Source organism: Arachis stenosperma, chromosome 10, assembly GCF_014773155.1.
Source record: "Arachis stenosperma cultivar V10309 chromosome 10, arast.V10309.gnm1.PFL2, whole genome shotgun sequence".
Classification (NCBI taxonomy): domain Eukaryota; kingdom Viridiplantae; phylum Streptophyta; class Magnoliopsida; order Fabales; family Fabaceae; genus Arachis; species Arachis stenosperma.
The window spans coordinates 16,079,210-16,098,218 of record NC_080386.1 but is presented as its reverse complement, the minus strand read 5'-3'; the positions used below and the strand labels follow the sequence as shown (position 1 = coordinate 16,098,218).

The following is a 19,009-nucleotide window of genomic DNA, read 5'->3' as shown; positions in this document are numbered from 1 at the left end:
TGGGTGCAGCACAATCGGCGCGCCCGCGCACATCACGCGTACGCGTGGATGGCACTTTTTCGGAAGATCGGCGCGCACGCGCCAGGTGCGCCCACGCGCAAGGGGTCATTCTGCTAAAAATTTTCTAAGTTAAAAGTTGCAGAATTCACAGATTTACACCCCAATCTTCCAACGGACATAACTTCCTCAGTTTAAATCGTTTTTCACCCGTTCTTCGAACGGCATGGACATCCCGGATCCAATTTCATTTCTAAACAGATTTGGTACAAAACGGAGATCCGTAGTCCAAGTTATGTCCCGTCAAAGTATGCCCAAAAACCATATTTTCATACAAAACCACAATATGCCATTTTCAAAACAAACCATTTTCAACTCTTTCCAAAATCAATCAAAACATGCCAATTTCATCCCTTTTCTTTGAAATCAATTCAAAATGTATCAAATTCAACATCAAGCCTCCTCAACTCACACCTTGACACATAACCACAATTTACCAAAATCACTATCTCATCATTTTATCCCACTTCACCCAAGTGGCTCAAACTCAAACACATTGACATATCATATACTATTCCTCATGCCAATTCTCAACAACACCAATTCCAATAAATCATTATTGTACACAATCAACATCATACTCACCATCAACATGGTTCAACCCACAATTCAACCATAACCAATCATCAAGCATATATCACAACATGCATATTTCTCATACATCATACCACCAAGGCATCAATAATCATCATCACATATATGACCACATCATATATCTCAATCATTCAACAACATCAACAATTCAATGCCTATCTTAGGGCCTCTAGCCTAAGTATTTCCTACCACATTACATATTAGATACGGGAAACCGAAACCATACCTTAGCCGATTTTCCCAAACTCCCCCGGAGCACTTCTAAACCACTTATCCACAAGCTCTCAAGGCCTCAACACCTCCAAGAACAGATTTTTCACCACCAAACCCTTTCCAAGATTTTCAAAGTCACCAATCAAGCTCCAATATTCACATATACACAACCTAAGCCACAACCATCATACCCATACACAACATCTCAAAATCCAAACATCATAGAACAACAAAATTATACTAGGGTTGAGAATCTTACCACACCCAAGGTCCAAGGAGACAAAATTAACCTTTTCCTATATTTATGTAGGAGTAATATTATGTATTTAAATTTTTTTTATGAACTAAATTTAACTAAATTAAATACTAAGTTTTGAAATAATATTAATCATAATTAATTTTTATTATATTAAATTAATTTAATTAAATTTAATAAATAAAAAGATTTAGGTATATAGTATTATTTTGTACGAGTATTTGTTTAAAAAAAATAGAAAGCTATAAACTTTATTAGAATATAGTCGTTAGAATAATATGAAATATTCATTGATTATTTGACAATTTATTTATCCAATAATCAGCAACAAGTTCTATTAGTAGTATTTTTAAAAAAAATACTAAAGACTAATATTTTAATAAAAAATAAAAATTAACTAAATATTATCTCAATGCAATATAAATTTAAAAAAATATTAATCACTTAATTTGTTCGTTGTTTTGTAGGAATTAAATCTTTTTAATTTTTTTATTTGAGAAGATAAAATATGATTATTTTATAAATTTTTATCTAAATAAAATAAATTAATTATTTATTCAAATAATCGATTATATAATTTTACTGTTTTAAATATTAGTTATAAGTTCGCTGGCACAAAAAATAAAAACGGAATTTATAATGTTTGCGTTGGTGCTAACAATAAAAATAGCGCATAATTCTCTTTCAAATTTTGCTGTTGTTGTCCGGGAAAACAGTATATAAATTCCGCTTTCCTTGATAATAATATAATATATACACACTCGTAATAAAATTAATAAGTCTAATTTTAAGAAAATAAATTAAAAAAACTAAATAAATGTATACTAAATAACTTTTATTAATTTATTTTTCATTCCACTAATTTAAATAAATAAATTTTAAATTTAAATCGGTATCATCTTTTACAACTAAAAATTAAAGCTAACATACATTAAGTGTATATCTATACTAATTTAAACAAACTTATCCCTTAATCTAAATAAATACATGTTAAATTTAAATCTTAATCATCTTGACCGCTAAAAATTAATACTAACATCCATAAACAATGCAAGTTTATATTTATACTAACTTAAACAAAAATAAATATAAAAAATTAATTTTCATAATTAAGAAAATAAAAAAAATTATAAACTATCAACCTGGCAACATGCTTACTTAGATAATCCACAATGTATATGTCCATGTCGTTATTTAGTCTATTAATAATTTAATATTATTATTATGCGACATTTTTTTTATTACTCTTCTTCTCCTCTCTTTCATATCTCTTCGGCTGCTCTACTCTCCCTCTCACTCAGCGGCGGAACTTTGTGTAAGTAAAAGGAGTCATGACCCTCCAAAATTTTTGTAAATTTATTAATAATTTTATTTTAAAAAAATAAAATTAGTTTATTTAATTAAATTAATATACTTTTAATTTATGTATTTGAGTTTATGTCTATTTTTATTATTTTTTTAAATTTTTTATTTTCTCTATTTAATATAATAAATGACATATTTTTAAATCAATAACAAATAACATATTTTTAAATTAATTTTATAAATTAAATATTATTATAAAATTAACACTAAATTATATTTAATTTTTCATATAGTTTTATGTATTTTTTATTATTAAAATAATAAAAATTATAATATAAATGATAGTAATATCAGTTATTAATAAAAAGTTATTATTTTATTTTTAAATCAATTTTACAAATTTAATGCATTATAGTATAACATTGTTTACATTAATAAATTTTGATATTTTTATTTTATTAAAAATTTAAGACTTTGTTTTGTTGTATTATATTATTTAATTTGTAATAAAAATAATAATAAAAATAAGTCATCTTAAAATTTTTGAGAGATAAATATTATCAAAAATAAAATTAATTTTTTAAAATATTAAAAAATAATTTATAAATTATAATTAATTTTATATAATTTAAATAAAAAATTAATTTTAAAAAATTCTATTTTTAGATAAAATATTAATTTTTTAAATAAAAATTTATGTGCAAAAACTAATTTTTTTTTATGTACAAACTGATTTTTTTAAATTAATTTTTTATTTAAAATTAAATTGACTTATTAACCTAAACAAATTTTTTTATTAATCAAAGATCAAAATTATTTTTTGTTAATTTTAATTATATATAATTTTACATGTTAATAATAAATTTTAAAATAAAATAATTATATTTATAAATTTTATTTTAATATAAATATTATTATATAATTTTTTATTAAAATTTTTTGCTCTTTCAAATTTTTTTTCAAGCTCCGGCGACTATTCTCACTCAAATAAAAAATTTGGCAAACGAAGTATTTTGGAAAATACTTACAAAGGTCGCACTATTTATAGTCGCTATCGTCCCTTTTTAGTTTTTAGTAAAAGCACGCAAGAACTTGATCACATCGTCTGCTAGTGTTAGCAGTCAGGGACGGTTCTATTTGTGGGGTAAAGTACAATTTGAAATTTTCTTCAGTAATACATTATGATAATATTTATTTGTTTTTATTAAATTAATAAATTTAATTCTATAATAATTTTTTATTTAATTTTATTTTAATATTTAATAGTGAGAGAATTTCATATTAAATATATATTATAATAATTAATTTTTAAATTTGAATGAAATTAATATTTTTTATTAAAAATTAATTCAAAAAATATATTTATTTATCGGTATTTTTTTAAATTAGCTTTATTTGTTTTATAATATACATTAATTAAAAGAATTCTTTAACTATAAATATTATTAAAAATGAATTATATGTGAGACAAATTTTTAAATAATTATTTAATAATATTTCAATTGTATTACTAAAAAATATTTAATTTTTTAAAATATAAATTTAAAATTTAAATTTTAAATTATATATTATTATTTAAATTATTATTTACTGTTTTAATTTATTAATTAAATATTTAAACATTAATCATATTTTATAATAATCAAATATAATTATAACAACTATATATATACACAAAAAAATTACTTGTATAAATATAAAATATAAAATATATTAAAAATATATAATATATAATAAATAATTTAATAATTAATTATATATATATATATTTTTATTATAAAATTGTTAACATACTATACATATTTTATTGTCACTAACAAAATTTTTGGATTTATCAACTGTTAGTACTCATCCACTGAGAAGCTGAAGAATTGGAACACAATGATTTTTATTTCCCAATTAACAGAGCAAGTTAATCTTATATGGATTCTATTTAAGTTTGAACTATATATATCTACTACTTGTATAATTGCCGTGGCTCATGAAGCCAGGTGTCGCCCTCATGTTATTTTGAAATAAAATAATGAAGAATAGATTGTTAAAGGTAAAGGTTATTCTATTCTCTCTGTTTCTGCGTTGCTCCTTCTCTCTCCCTTCTAAGCTTCTCACTCTCTGTCTCTCCTCCTTCCTTCATCGTGTCAGTGTATCAATTTCTCTATGGATCTCCTTCTTCCCGGTAAAAGCCAGCAGAACCCGCTGTTTCAAACCCTAAACCCTGCCCCCTTTTCCATTTTCACTCTCAGGCATAGAACACATCAAAAGCCGAAACCCAACCCGCAAAATTCTAGGGTTTGTGTTTGCGGTTCCATAATGTCTCAGAACGGGAAGCTCATCCCAATCTCGACCAGCACAGCACCAAGCTTCTCAACCTCACTGATCTTCAGCGCATCGATCCCTTCGTCGAGGAAATCCTCATCACCGCTGCACATGTCACCTTCTACGAGTTCAACATCGACCTCTCCCAATGGGTTCGTTCCTTTATAATCTCCTTCGTTTCATCTATTCCATTCTCTATCTCTCTCTCTAACGCTTTCTCTCTCTTCTTTCTGCGATTACCGTTTGCAGAGCCGCAAGGACGTCGAGGGATCCCTCTTCGTTGTCAAAAGGTCTACTTTTTGTTCCTTTTCCTTCATCATATCGCAACAATTCATGAATTCCACGATCCGATTGCTTTTTGTTTGATTTTCTCTGATTTAAACAAACGAAATAAACGAAATTCAGTTTTCATTCCATTCATATTTGATGTGCACACAGAAATAAAAAGCATAGCTTGGATCTACTAAGTCATCAAGAACAGATGAAAAGATTCGGACATCACCTTAAACTATTGTTCAGTGATAAGAAACCATCACAATCTCAGACAAAACAACTCTGCAGAGGTTTCTGTCAGGTAAACACTGATAAGATTTGTTCATTCTTAATGGTTTCAATATTATATATGTTGTTGGGTTTTTGTTTCAGGGGACTAAGGTTGTTTCTCCAAACTAAGATGATTTTGCTATGATTTCACCAAGAATTAAACTCAGATGGGAGGCACCTGGCTTATCTTGAGAGGGGTTTCTAAGGATGTGGCAAAGTACAAGATCATTATTGTCCATGGTTTTGGAAGCTCCAAAGAGATGAACTTTCTCGCACCCCAAGTACAATTACTCATTCCCTTTCAACTTAAACAGAATAGTAGTACTATACAATTACGATATTCATATGCTGAATAAGGTTACTCAACGTGTATATATACATATATACAAGAACTAATAGATGAACTAGGCATATATCTGCTGATCAGTTAGAGTTAGGACCACAGTTCTATGTCATTAGAGTCTCAATGGGTTCATATGCTACATGGAGTTGCCTTCAGTACTTACGCCACCGGTACAGAATTACAACCTTCCATATGGATATATAGATTGCAAGACAAAATAGTCTATTAGGATTTGTTTGATAAGAGTGAAATTGATAAGAGATTAATTGAGTATCCAGCTGGATTTTGATCTGAGATTGCATCGCAGTTAGGGAAACAGAAATGAGTTCAGAACGTCTACAAGAAAATTAAGTTAAATAATTTTTCTTCTTGCTTATATTTATATAAATTAGATTTATAAATAATTTTTCTTATTGCTTATATTTTTCTTCGAATTTGTGTGCTCAGGTGAGAGAGTTAAGCATAGAATTCGCTCGAGTTGGCGGAGTGGAGATTCCGAACAACAAGAGAATTGAGTTTTCGCTACAGTACATCCATGGAATCGGAAGGAGCAGAGATCGCAAGATTCTCTGCGATATAAGCATGGACAACAAGGTTACTAAGGATCTCAGCGAAGAGGATCTCATCACTCTGGCTATGTTTGGTTGGAAGGAAAGAAATAGAGAGGAAAGAAATAGAAAGAAAAGAAAGGAAAGGAAAAAAATTGAGTGGATTTTTATTTTCTTTAGATGTGTTTGGATGAAAGAAAAATAAGAAGGAAAGAAATGGTATAAAAAGACATGTTTACCCTTATATTATAAAATATATTGAAAAAAGTAAAGGGATAATATTGGAAGTAGAGAGAGAGAATTAGTTTTCTCTCCATTTTCTCTCCATTGTTGGAGGGAAAAAAAATTAGTGGACCCCACCAATATTTTTCCATCCATTTTTCTTCCTCTCCCATTTCTCTCCTCAACCAAACAAGGGAAAATAACTATTTTCCTTCCAATTTCTTTCCCTTTCTTTTCCTTCCTCTCATTTTCATCTCAAACAAACACACCAAGAGATGAAGTCTCCAAATACGTCATTGAAAGCGATTTGGTTAGTTTCTTTTCGCTTAAACCATTCAATTAATTAAGAAGAAAGTTTAATTTATTGATGTGTTTATTGATTTTCTTAGAGGAGGTTTAATGTGCTGAATATATGGAGATTGAAGGCAAACGAAATATCAGTAGTAGGAGTATATATGCTTTTACATTTCCTATTTCCTCTTATATATATGCTTTCTGTGGGTAACAAACTCTGCTTTATGCTTAATTAAATTTGATTAGCTTTCACATTCCTAATTAAGACAGTATTTTGTTGAACCAGATTGGGGTTGGGTGCTTATTAGAGAAGCTAATAAGGCTAATAATTTGAATTTCCTCATATAGAGCTGAAGCTTGCCGGACTTATTTTTCTTCTTGCTTATATTTATATAAATTATATTTAATTTGTTCTTTTTTTTGTGGTTTAGTAATATTTTTTTTTTGAGATGATGCATATTTTAGAACGAGTGAAATGAGAAGAACCGGTTGATTGTAGAAAGAGAAAAAGCTTTTAGCTTTTTTTGAAGTTAAAGATTGGTTTCTGATATATATTTAGTGGTTCTAATATTTTATATGCTAAAGTTTTTGCTTCTTTTATGGGTTGTTATGTTAATATAATACATTAGAACGAGGAGTTGTGTTGAGACAATTTTGCTTCTTTTGGTTTTAATTTCTATTTATCTCTTCTATTTAGCAGCAGAGAAAGAAGAAGAACAACTCGAGCATGGCACAAACGCTAGCGATGCCTATAGCTCCCTCTCTCGCCCTAATCTCAAACTCCAGACCTCTTTCCAGAGCTGTCTATTTCCCTGTTCTCAACCCTCCCAAGGTAACATAAAACAAACTCTACCTTACATTTCTGAAATTTGTTTGTTTACTTTCGAATTTTTGTGCTCAGGTGAGAGAGTTAAGCATAGAGTGAGCTCGAGTTGGCGGAGTGGAGATTCCGAACAACAAGAGAATTGAGTTCTCGCTACAGTACATCCATGGAATCAGAAGGAGCAGAGCTCGCAAGATTCTCTGCGATATAAGCATGGACAACAAGGTCACTAAGGATCTCAGCGAAGAGGATCTCATCACTCTTAGAGATGAAGTCTCCAAATACGTCATTGAAGGCGATTTGGTTAGTTTCCTTTCGCTTAAACCATTCAATTAATTAAGAAGAAAGTTTAATTTATTGATGTGTTTATTGATTTTCTCAAAGGAGGTTTAATGCGCTGAATATAAGGAGATTGAAGGAGATTCAATGTTACAGAGGATAGGTAGATAGGTAAGTTTGCTGAAGAAGGCAAACGAAATATCAGTGCTATGCGTTGCCGAAGTCGCACTCATCATCTTCTCTACCAAAGGCAAGCTCTTCGAATATTCCAGCGATCCCTGGTTCGTACCTCTTCATTCTCCCTCTCTCTGACCCAATATCACCTTTACTTAATTTCACTGCTCATAACTATACATAATATGGATCTTGATTAATTAGTGAAATTTTAATTTCTGTGTGGAAATTACTTAATTCAGAATGCCACCGATTATGTGTTTTCATTTGTTTCACATTAAGAGTACTATCCACATGCAGTAGTAGGAGTATATATGCTTTTACATTTCCTATTTCCTCTTATATATATGCTTTCTGTGTGTAACAAACTCTGCTTTATGCTTAATTAAATTCTATTAGCTTTCATATTCCTAATTAAGATAGTATTTTGTTGAACCAGATTGGGGTTGGGTGCTTATTAGAGAAGCTAATAAGGCTAATAATTTGAATTTCCTCATATAAAGCTGAAGCTTGCCGGACTTATTTTTCTTCTTGCTTATATTTATATAAATTATATTTAATTTGTTCTTTTTTTGTGGTTTAGTAATGTTTTTTTTTTGAGATAATGCATATTTTAGAATAAGTGAAATGAGAAGAACCGGTTGATTGTAGAAAGAGAAAAAGCTTTTAGCTTTTTTTGAAGTTAAAGATTGGTTTCTGATATATATTTAGTGGCTCTAATATTTTATATGCTAAAGTTTTTGCTTCTTTTATGGGTTGTTATGTTAATATAATACATTGGAATGAGGAGTTGTGTTGAGACAATTTTGCTTTTTTTGGTTTTAATTTCTATTTATCTCTTACTTCTATTTAGCAGCAGAGAAAGAAGAAGAACAACTCGAGCATGGCACAAACGCTAGCGATGCCTATAGCTCCCTCTCTCGCCCTAATCTCAAACCCTAGACCTCTTTCCAGAGCCGTCTATTTCCCTGTTCTCAACCCTCCCAAGGTAACATAAAACAAACTCTACCTTACATTTCTGAAATTTGTTTGTTTACTTTTGAGTTTGTGTGCTCAGGTGAGAGAGTTAAGCATAGAGTGCGCTCGAGTTGGCGGAGTGGAGATTCCGAACAACAAGAATATTGAGTTCTCGCTACAGTACATCCATGGAATCGGAAGGAGCAGAGCTCGCAAGATTCTCTGCAATATAAACATGGACTACAAGGTCACTAAGGATCTCAGCGAAGAGGATCTCATCACTCTTAGAGATGAAGTCTCCAAATACGTCATTGAAGGCGATTTGGTTAGAGTATTTTTATAGAATACGGATTGAATCAAGATGAAGAAGCAAGAACAGAGTTGAGAGCAGTAGATGCGTGGATACTGACTGACAAGCCTTACTCTCATCAATCCATTCATTCGGTAAGCTTCAATCTCCATTCCCAGTTCTTCCCCATCTTGGATCTGTTTTTGGCTATGATATCTTGGTGTTTCAGGTTTCTTTCTTTTCCTAACCCTTATTGATATAGCTACCTGTGCGATTAGGGTTCATGGAAAAGGATGCTGGGAACAAATTTTTTTTGGTCTGATTTGTCAGATTCATTTAAAGATCGGTGGTAGTTCTCAAGAGGAAATCAGCCTAGGCTTCATGTCACTCTGCCGCTCTCTTATCTTGGGAAACAACAAGTTAGGTGGGAATTTTTACGGCGGCCCTGTCCTTTCTCTGTCCCCTTCCATCATGTGACGTGTTTCACTGTTCAGTCCGAATTTCCTGTGATGTAGGTATGTAGTGGTTATGACTTATTTCAGATTCTTTGATATTTGTTTACTTTGATACTCAAGTTTCCTTTCAATTAACAAGATTTGTTTTTGTCCCTGTTTGGGCGTTCTTTTCTGATTCTATTTTGAAAATTGGATTTTTTGTTTCGATATAAGATGTTGTGTTCCAGTAACAGTAATTGTTTTTGGTCCTGTTTATCTGTTCCCTTCTGATTTCCTTCTGAAAATTTGGTGGTTTTATTTGTATTGCTGCTTGTGTGATAGATGAAACAAATGAACTATGATTAGTGTCAACTGATTCAAAAAAGCTCCTCTCTAATCTCACCCCCTGGAAGGAATGTTAGAAGATAACACTTAGAATCATCGGAATGAGGAGTTTAATTGATCATAGGGAGGAGAATGAAGAACATGCTTTTCTTTGGCTTCTAATAATGGATAAAGAAGTTAGTTATTATAGCTATTTTGATAGTTTTGTTGAATAAGTTTATAGGTGTGTAAAAATAAGTTAGTGTATTTATAGGATGCAATTGTATTCACTGGTTTATTGTTTTTTTTTCTGGTTTTCTGATTTTTATGGTATTTTATCTTCTTGATCATTTACTTTCTAAATACATATTTTGTTTTTCTCTTTTATTTATTCCTTTTTTCCTTGTCTGAATCTTTTTTTCCTTCTATTTTCTTGGGTGTTGAACTAAAACCCGTGTCTATTTAAGTGGTGAAGAATTTAGTGGTTGGTGTTCATATCCATTGTTTTCTTTTGCATTGTTAGTGTCTAGAGAAAATGAGCTATTTGGGTGTAGGTGTTAGTCCTGGAACAGCTCCAATGTACCATAGCACAAACCTGAAATTGTTGGATAAGAGGATCAAGATAGCTGAGTTGGTGTTAAGGTTTATGATTCTTGGTCTTGGAGTTGTTGCAGCTGTTCTTATGGAACTGATTCACAAGTGAAGGTGTTTTTCTCCTTTGAGAAGGAAGCTAAATTCACTGATGTTAAGGCTTTGGTGTAAGTATCTATTTATCTATGTTCTATGTTAATTTCTAGCAATAAAAGTGTTGCATGTTTGTTGTCCAAATTCATTAGTTTTTGATGGATTAAAAAACTTTGCAGATTCTTGGTAGTTGCTAATGGTTTGGCTGCTGGATACTCTTTGATTCAAGGACTCCGTTGTGTTGTGAGTTTGGTTAGGGGAAGTGTTCTCTTCAACAAGCCCCTTAGCTTGGGCCATTTTCTCTGCTGATCAGGTACCCTTCTATATTTGAAAGATCACATCGTACTTTTTTTTGTTGTCTTATACATTGTGGTCAAAACACAAGATTATCAAGATTCATCAACATCTTGCTTTTTCCTCAAGCATTTTGTTGCCATATTGATTAATATCATTTATTTTTGTTATAAATTCATTCAAAGACATAATAAAAAAGTAATTTGTCATTATGTCCATAGTGATATAACCTGAGTGGCAATATATATTTTTTTTCTGGTTTTCTTATTTTATGGTATTTTATCTTCTTGATTATTTACTTCTAAATACATATTTTGTTTCTCTCTTTTATTTATTTCTTTTTTCCTTGTCTGAATCTTTTTTTCCTTCTGTTTACTTGGGTGTTGAACACTATAATTAATAAGTGTTGTTGTTCTGTCTTTTTTTTCACCATTTGCTTCAGATTGGAGCTATTTATCTCTTATATTTCTAACTGTTGTATTATGCCTTTTTATGATTTCAATTTCGAAAAACTATTGTGTTAAAACAGTGGAAAATTCTTTAAACCCTAAAGAATTGTGTTATTTCGATCTGTTTTTGCTTTCCCTAGTTGAAGTGCGAAAAATTGTGTCTTGATTTCGTCCTGGATTGTTGCAAGTTGCTATTCCTTCCCTTTTTTATGATGGGTTTTCTCTATTTTGTGTTTCAGAGAGCCTTGACTTCTAATATTTTTTCTACCTTCCATTCTGTACGGAGTACTCTTATAAATTAATTACTTCAATTGTATCTACTATATCATGATTGATCTTAATTACTTTCTTTTCTCTTGCTCAGGAAGCATAATTTTTGCCTTCCTGTTGTTGCCCCCAGTGAAAGTTTGATATATTTCGCCTTCATTCTTAACTATCCCTTTTTATGAGGCCATATTTTTGTCATTTTTTATCTGTATCTGATCTTCCTAGAGTAAAAAGGAAACAAGTGCCTTAATTAGGATGATGCAAAACACTTAATTCATTAGTATTGCTTGTGCTGTTCTATCATTGGGTTTTAAGGTTTAACGGGTTTCATTGATATTTAATTTGATTGTATGGTAATTAGCTAATTTTAGGTACTTAATTACTTTGGTTAGATAAAGATAACTCTTTATTTACTTCACTTCCTAATTGATTAATTTTTATTTGGAGATTAAAGAAATATACCTGTGTTGTACATAGATGCATACTTCTTTTAGGTTTGTTAGTTAAAACCTGGCTAATTTTTTGGTTCTAGCAGCAATTGGAACAGAAGCATGTGAAAAAAAACACAAATGAAAGTGAGACACATAATAAGATCTATATACAATCCATATAAAAACACTTCAAATGCTCTCTGAATATCCTAGAAATTGTAGGCATCAGATTGGATTTGGTTTTCTAATATGTAATTCATAGTAGCTTTGAATAATTTTGATTCTTTTTCTGAACTCTGTCTTCATGAAGAGAGATTCTTTTTTGATTTTCTGTTAGGTTCTTCGTTTTCAGTATGCAGTGATTTTATTAGAGTTTGCAATTGTGTTCCTGATTTCCCATTGGGGTTTGCGTGTTTTAAATCTGAGTTTTGTAATTTTCCGTTGATTTTAATACTCAATTTTCTATAATGTACACTGAACTATTGAGCTATTAATACTCATACACACTTGATTTAGGGTAGGATTTAGGGAGGGAGATGATTTGTGGGAGTGATTGCTGATTGGAATATGGGTCAAATTGAAAAGCTAGATTTGTGGTCATGGAGATGTCTTTTTGCTTTCATTATGGCAATTGTGAGGTGATCCAATAGCTTCGACAGGTTAGTAGGCATTAGATTTATTTAAGTTTTCTTATGATGTATTCATTTATTGGGACCCTTGCTCTATTGGGTCTTTCTTTTCTTCAATTTGTTGTTGAAAAAAGCTACAGCAATAATATAAGTATAATGTCTAAAATTAGTTTGAGTATTTAAAGTATATAACTATAAGTTCTGGAATAAATTTAGAAATAATGAAGTTTATTACAGTGCACAAAATGAGTTAAATAAACATTATTATTAGAAAACTGTCTCGTGGGATTGCTGATAATTTGGATGACCCAAAATACAAGCATTACAAATATTGGTCTAACCCCTTAGAAACAAGGTGAGATCCTATACTTAATTGCTTTAGTAAACATTTTGTAGAAGTTGCACACAAGAAGACTGCCAATCTAGAATTTGACTATTGTAGGCACATAGCTACTACGTAATTAATCATTTTATTACCTTGGTTTGGGGCATTGATAGATTCCTGCTTTTGCTATCTTCTATAATGTCGTATCCTGCTGTCTTTTAAAATCCGTAGTTTATTCATACTACTTCTCTTTATGGTTTGTGTTATATTTTTGTTCTGCTGCTACAGATTACCACATGCTCCAAATATGGAGATTTACTCTATGTATGGGGTCGGGATTCCAACGTAAAGAGTCTATGTTTATAAGTCAACCTTCCAATCGGAATGCTACATTCCGTTTCAGATTGACACATCAGCAATTGGTGGAGATGAGGACTCTTTTTTAAAGGATGGAGTTTATAATGCCAATTGGGATGAAACCGTTCCTGTTTTAAGCGCTGGTTTCATTTGTGCAAGAGGCTGGCGGGAAAAAACCCGCTTTAATCCTTCAAGCATCTAAACGTTCGTAAGGGAGTATGAAGACGCTGCTCCGGCTAATCTTCTCGAAGGAAGGGGAACCCAGAGTGGTGCTCATGTTGATATATTGGAGAACTTTGCACTTATTGAAGATATTATACGAGTAGCAGCAGGGGCCTCTGGTGAGGACTTAGGTAGACATAGAGTTCACTCAGATTTTCAAAGGGTTTCAAAATATTAACTCTCAGTGCAATAAATGTTCCGGCTGGCAGTTGTTCCTTTATTAAATTATTTTTTACTTTTCGGATTATAAATACTCATTGTTACCTTAGTTTAACATGAGTATTACCCATGAGGTTATAAACAGTTACCCATGAGGTTATAAAGAACTGTTGTTAGGAATTAAATGGAAATGTGCACTAATCTTTGATCATTTTAGCATTGGTATTGTGACACCAAACTAATCATTTCTATGTGTTAGTGAGTTTTCTGAAATGTTACCTGTTCTATATGTTTATGTTTTGGATTAATTTTAAGACACTTATCAGTTGTATCATATTATTAATAATTTCCTCTTTTGGTGCATGTGTTTATCTTCTTTTGATAGTGTTCCTACTAAGGCATATACTTAAAGTGTTGACAAGGATATGTGTATACCACAAAATCAGTCATGATTTTCTATTCGATTGATTGTTTTTTTATTGGATAAAGTAATTTAAAAAATATTTAGATCTTATTAGTTCTCTCTCGTGTCAATTTGAGTGTCAATTTGAGAGTCAAATACGCAATTCTCTAAATACACAATTGTGATATTAATGGCACAATTATAAATAAAAATTTTTAACAAGAAAAAAAATTTAGGACACCATGTATTATTAACGTATATTAGAATAACATTAATTTATAGATATTTGTTTGAATCTACATAACAATATAATTTTGTTATTTTAAAACACAAGGAGTTGTATTAACATTATATGCATAATCAAATTATTAGTTAATAAGTTGTTTTCGAGTGGATTAATAACTTCGTTCACTTATCATATTTTTCAGGCTCTTGTGATTCAATTCGAACAGTTTACTTATGAATAGTTGATTTGCTGTAGAATATGTTTAACTATATATTTTATAATAATAACTCTGTTCTTATTGTGTTAGGATAATTACTTGCATTTGAGATGTTAGGTCAATAAATTTGCGACTTGCGTATGTGTATGAAATTTTTTTTAAACTTGATATTATTTGTTTAGGTTCAAGTATGAAACTAAAGCAATTTTTACTCTTTTGATTACTGATGATTTTTCTCAATTTTGACTCTTATTTATCTCAATGTTAGAAGATTTAATTTTATGCATTTGAATAATAATATATTTTTGTTGTAATACGTGAAAAACCCTATAAAATCTTATACGGTTCAATTTCAATTGCTCCCTTCCTTAAATTTTAATGCGATGAAAGAATTCTTTTTATATACATAAATTATATTGGTTTTTGTTCTTATTTATGTTTATCTTCTTAATTGTGTTGTTTATATTTTTAAGTTGTATTTGTTGTTGCATAATTTATGAAGTTGAACAAGATACAATGTTCTATGAGACAGGATTTCTATAGCCAATTCTAAGACGTGCTCATCAAAATTAATGTTTTGAAAAGTAACGATACTTATGCAACTATGAAGAGTTAGGAAAAAATACTTATGTATTGAGTAGTGATAGAGTAAACAAATCTGTTACATTTAGTTAAGAATTAAACAACAAAAGTACTTTTTATTAACTTAAAAAGTGACAATCCAAAAACATTGAGAAGAACCGAAATTTTCAACCCGTGCAATGCACGGGTCTTCTGCTAGTATATATATATATATATATATATATATATATATATTGTGTGTGTACTCTATAATTATTTTGGGAATGGGCACTAGTGTCCTTAGCCGTCTTAGTGTGTTACTATAGATTGCAATAATAGATTCTGATAAGGCTTTCTGATATGTTTTTTTTATTATATCTTTTTATTCAGATAATATTAATTTTAATATTTGAATCTATTGTAGTAATAGAGTAAATATATATATTTTCCTTTAGTTTATTGGAATAATAATAATATCTGGTATAGCATGCGTCATGCTGCCAAAACACTTATATCGCTACCAGAATAGATGATGATTCAGCTGTATTTTTGTTATGCAGTTAGTTCATACTTTAAAAAGGTTCCTGTAAAGTCGATACTGATTAATGAACAAAAGAAGTTGGTAGAAATGTAGAAGTAGAATGGTAATTGAGGTTCAATATTTATCATGGATTAAGAAAAAAGCCTCCTCTTTAAGAACACAAAATCTAACGTTTGGTTCTTTTCCTGGTCATAGTTCTAACTTCTAAATTATTCATGATTATTGCATTTGATGGGACAGACACATGTTTTTGTTCTTTTGGGCTTACACTCAACCAGTTCCTGATAAAAGAGTTACTACTAAGCCCTGATGCAATAAATCAATATTAAGGCCCAAAGATATTTAAGGTTTGGGTTTTCATAACAAGGCCAAAATCTGAATAGGTCGTTTCGGAGAAGAAGTACTTCAAACAAAAAAATGAAAACAAACGCTTCACAAAGAATTCTCTTCTAGCCCATCATGGCATTGTCCAAAAAAAAAAGAAAAGAATTCTCTTTATATTAGAACATTTTTTGTGTGGATCTCGTAATTATTGAGAAACACTCTAATGCCTCGCTGATTACTACAATGGCTATGTGATGTATCAATGTTTAGATTGTCACCAAAAGGGGTGGCAAATGGGCCAAAATTTACCGAGCCAATCTTTGTAATTTGTCAAAAAGGATGAGTAAGGTTAAAAATTTAATACTGCTAAATTTAGAATATTTGTCTAACTCGTACCGCTTAATCTGTGAGTTTTGATGGAACGGGCAGATTTTTATGTTGGGTTAGATATTTTTTTGTCCAGTCTATTTTTCATTAATCTGTGAGTTTTGCCCATCGATTCGCTTCTGTCGTTATGGGTGTTGTACTTCGCCAAACTAGGATTTTTGAAAAATCCAAATCTAGCTCCCACCGTACCAGATTTGCCTGACCTGCTCCCTTTTGGCAACCCCTCCACCCTCTTGCCGTTAGGGTCAACCCCGGTCTCCTTCCATGCTTGATTTCGCCATTCAATAAACGTGGCTCTATCCAATTAAGCTAGCAAATTATCAAACTGAGCCACCTCCAACTCTGCTTGAATTTTCTTTTTGAGTCTATTTGCAAAGATGCACATGAGAGCCTCTGTTCCCAGGTTTCTCTGCGTTCGAACTGCAGACTTAAACTCTTGCTTATACTAAGCAACGTCCTCCACCTGTTTCACCTCTAGTAACAGAGCCATGGGGTTGAGAGCAGCTCCAGGTTAAAAACATTTCAATAAGTCCTCTTTGAATCGTCTCCATGTCTAAAATGGTGTGTATTCTTCCCACCACTCCATCCATGCGAGATCTTCTCCCTCCAAAGCAAGAGTGACAAAGTCCATTCTTTCTGCCAGAGCCACCTGGGTGATACGAAAATACCTTTCCATCTCACCAGCCAGCCATTTACATCATCTCCCGAGAAGATGGGAATGTCAAGCTTCCTGGTAGGCTCAAATCTCCTCTGTTCTGTTTCACCTTCATTATTGCCGCCACCTCTGCCTTCTGAACCTTCTCCATCTCCCTTGTTTCTCCCTTCAGCCACGTTTCTTCCCTGGTCATGGTGTTGTTGTGAAAGCATTTTCCTCACCTGTCTTAGTAGGTTGGTGGATAAGAGTTCAAATGATCAGTTTTGAGTTTCCAATGAACGATTCTGGCCTCCCTCATCTCCTCCATTTGCTTCTCCAAAACTTCCAACCTCGACTTCATGGCAGCTCGCGTGGAAACCATGCATAGAACACCTAAGATCGGTGCTCTGATACCAGTTGTTACACTGGTATTTATTTTAATAGAAATACAGAAATACAATAGAATAGTAAAAGATAATAGAAGAATTTCGAGAGTTCTCTTCTCTCCTAGCCTAGACCTTTCCAAATCTTTTCCTACCTCTCACCTAATCAGCTCCTTCTTTTATTGCATTCCCTAAATTAATTATCATAATTAGCATTCAACTCATATGATTACACATTTCTCCTGCCTTATTATTCCTCTCTTTTCTTTATTGCTTCTTCTAGATTAATGATAAGGTAAAGGGATTATTTTCTTTCCTTTTTAAGCTGCCTTGGCTACTGACTCAGCATTATCTCTCTCTCTCTCTCTCTCTCTCTCTCTCTCTCTCTCTCTCTCTCTCTCTCTCTCTCTCCCCAGGGTATGTAACACTTTGTTGCTGCACTTTTTTCCTCCTCTTTCTATTGATTTTGCAGTACTCTATATATTTTTTAGAAGGTAAAATAAGAAGGAAAAGACGAATAAGAAGCAGAAGAAGATGAAGAGGAGAAAGAGAAAGAGTTTTGAATTATGCAGAATTTATCAGTACAAATCCACCGAAAATTTTTAAACAATACACCTAAATATCTTAGTTTTACCGCGAAATTTACTGCAACTACACAAAAATATTTTCTCTAATGCTGTATTTTTTTTCTTCTTTTTTTCCTTATTTCTGTTTTTCTTTTAGTTGAATGAATGTAGGTTCATCCTCTTCCAAGTAATTTTGCAGCATTATGTGTTTCTTCTTTTTTATTTGATTTTTTTTCTTTTATTCTTGTTAAGAAAGAGTAAAACAAGAAGAAAGTTGAAAATGTAAAACAAGAAAAGAAAGATGAATAAGAAAAAAAAGGAAGAAGATGGTGATGATGATAAAAAAAAGAAGCATTAGAAGACGAGGAGGAGGAAGAAGAAGAGTTTCGAATTATGCAGAATTTATCAGTACAAATTCATCGAAAATTCTTAAATACACCTAAATATCTTAGTTTTACCCTGAAATTTGCTGTAACTACACAAATTGAGAAAATTTTATGGCAAAAATTTTGGATCAGGCAACGTTATTAATATAGCAAAATTTCTACGATAACGATAACAATAACGATAACGACGATACATATAAGACGACGACGATGCTATAACAATGATGATCATGATGATGAAGATGATGGACGAGAAGGAGAAAAATGAATAAGAATAAAAAAGTCCAACGAAAAAAGGAGGAGGAGGAGGAGGAAGAGGTGTAAGAAGAAGAAGATGACTATAACAAATGAGAAAAAAAAAAGAGAAGAAGAAGAAGATGACGAAGTGTAAAGAGAAGAAGAAGAAGGAGGAGGAGGAGAAGAACTTGGCAGGTCGCGTGAATGTAAATGACTTGTATGTGTAAATAACTTGTATATGAAGAATAATTAATTTAGAAAATGCATGAACATGCTGTTATTGAAGCTGTAGAATCTTATCCAGAAGCTTCTATTTTTGGGTTGGCTTTTGATTGGGTGTAAGTTTTGAACCAACT

At 31.3% G+C, this 19,009-nt stretch overlaps 1 protein-coding gene and 2 pseudogenes across 1 annotated transcript; all 3 read left to right on the top strand.

Annotated features, from left to right (window-relative positions):
* Window positions 1-4,582: 4,582 nt before the first annotated feature.
* On the top strand, window positions 4,583-5,413 carry LOC130956819 (uncharacterized). Its single transcript, XM_057883789.1, has 5 exons — window positions 4,583-4,601; window positions 4,745-4,893; window positions 4,991-5,031; window positions 5,180-5,315; window positions 5,387-5,413. Exons 1-5 carry the CDS (start codon window positions 4,583-4,585, stop codon window positions 5,411-5,413), a joined length of 372 nt encoding a protein of 123 aa, XP_057739772.1.
* A 1,264-nt stretch (window positions 5,414-6,677) lies between these two features.
* On the top strand, window positions 6,678-7,850 carry LOC130956818 (30S ribosomal protein S13, chloroplastic-like; annotated as a pseudogene).
* Window positions 7,851-10,416: 2,566 nt separating this feature from the next.
* Window positions 10,417-13,921, top strand: LOC130957939 (CASP-like protein 2B1; annotated as a pseudogene).
* The last annotated feature ends 5,088 nt before the right edge of the window (window positions 13,922-19,009 follow it).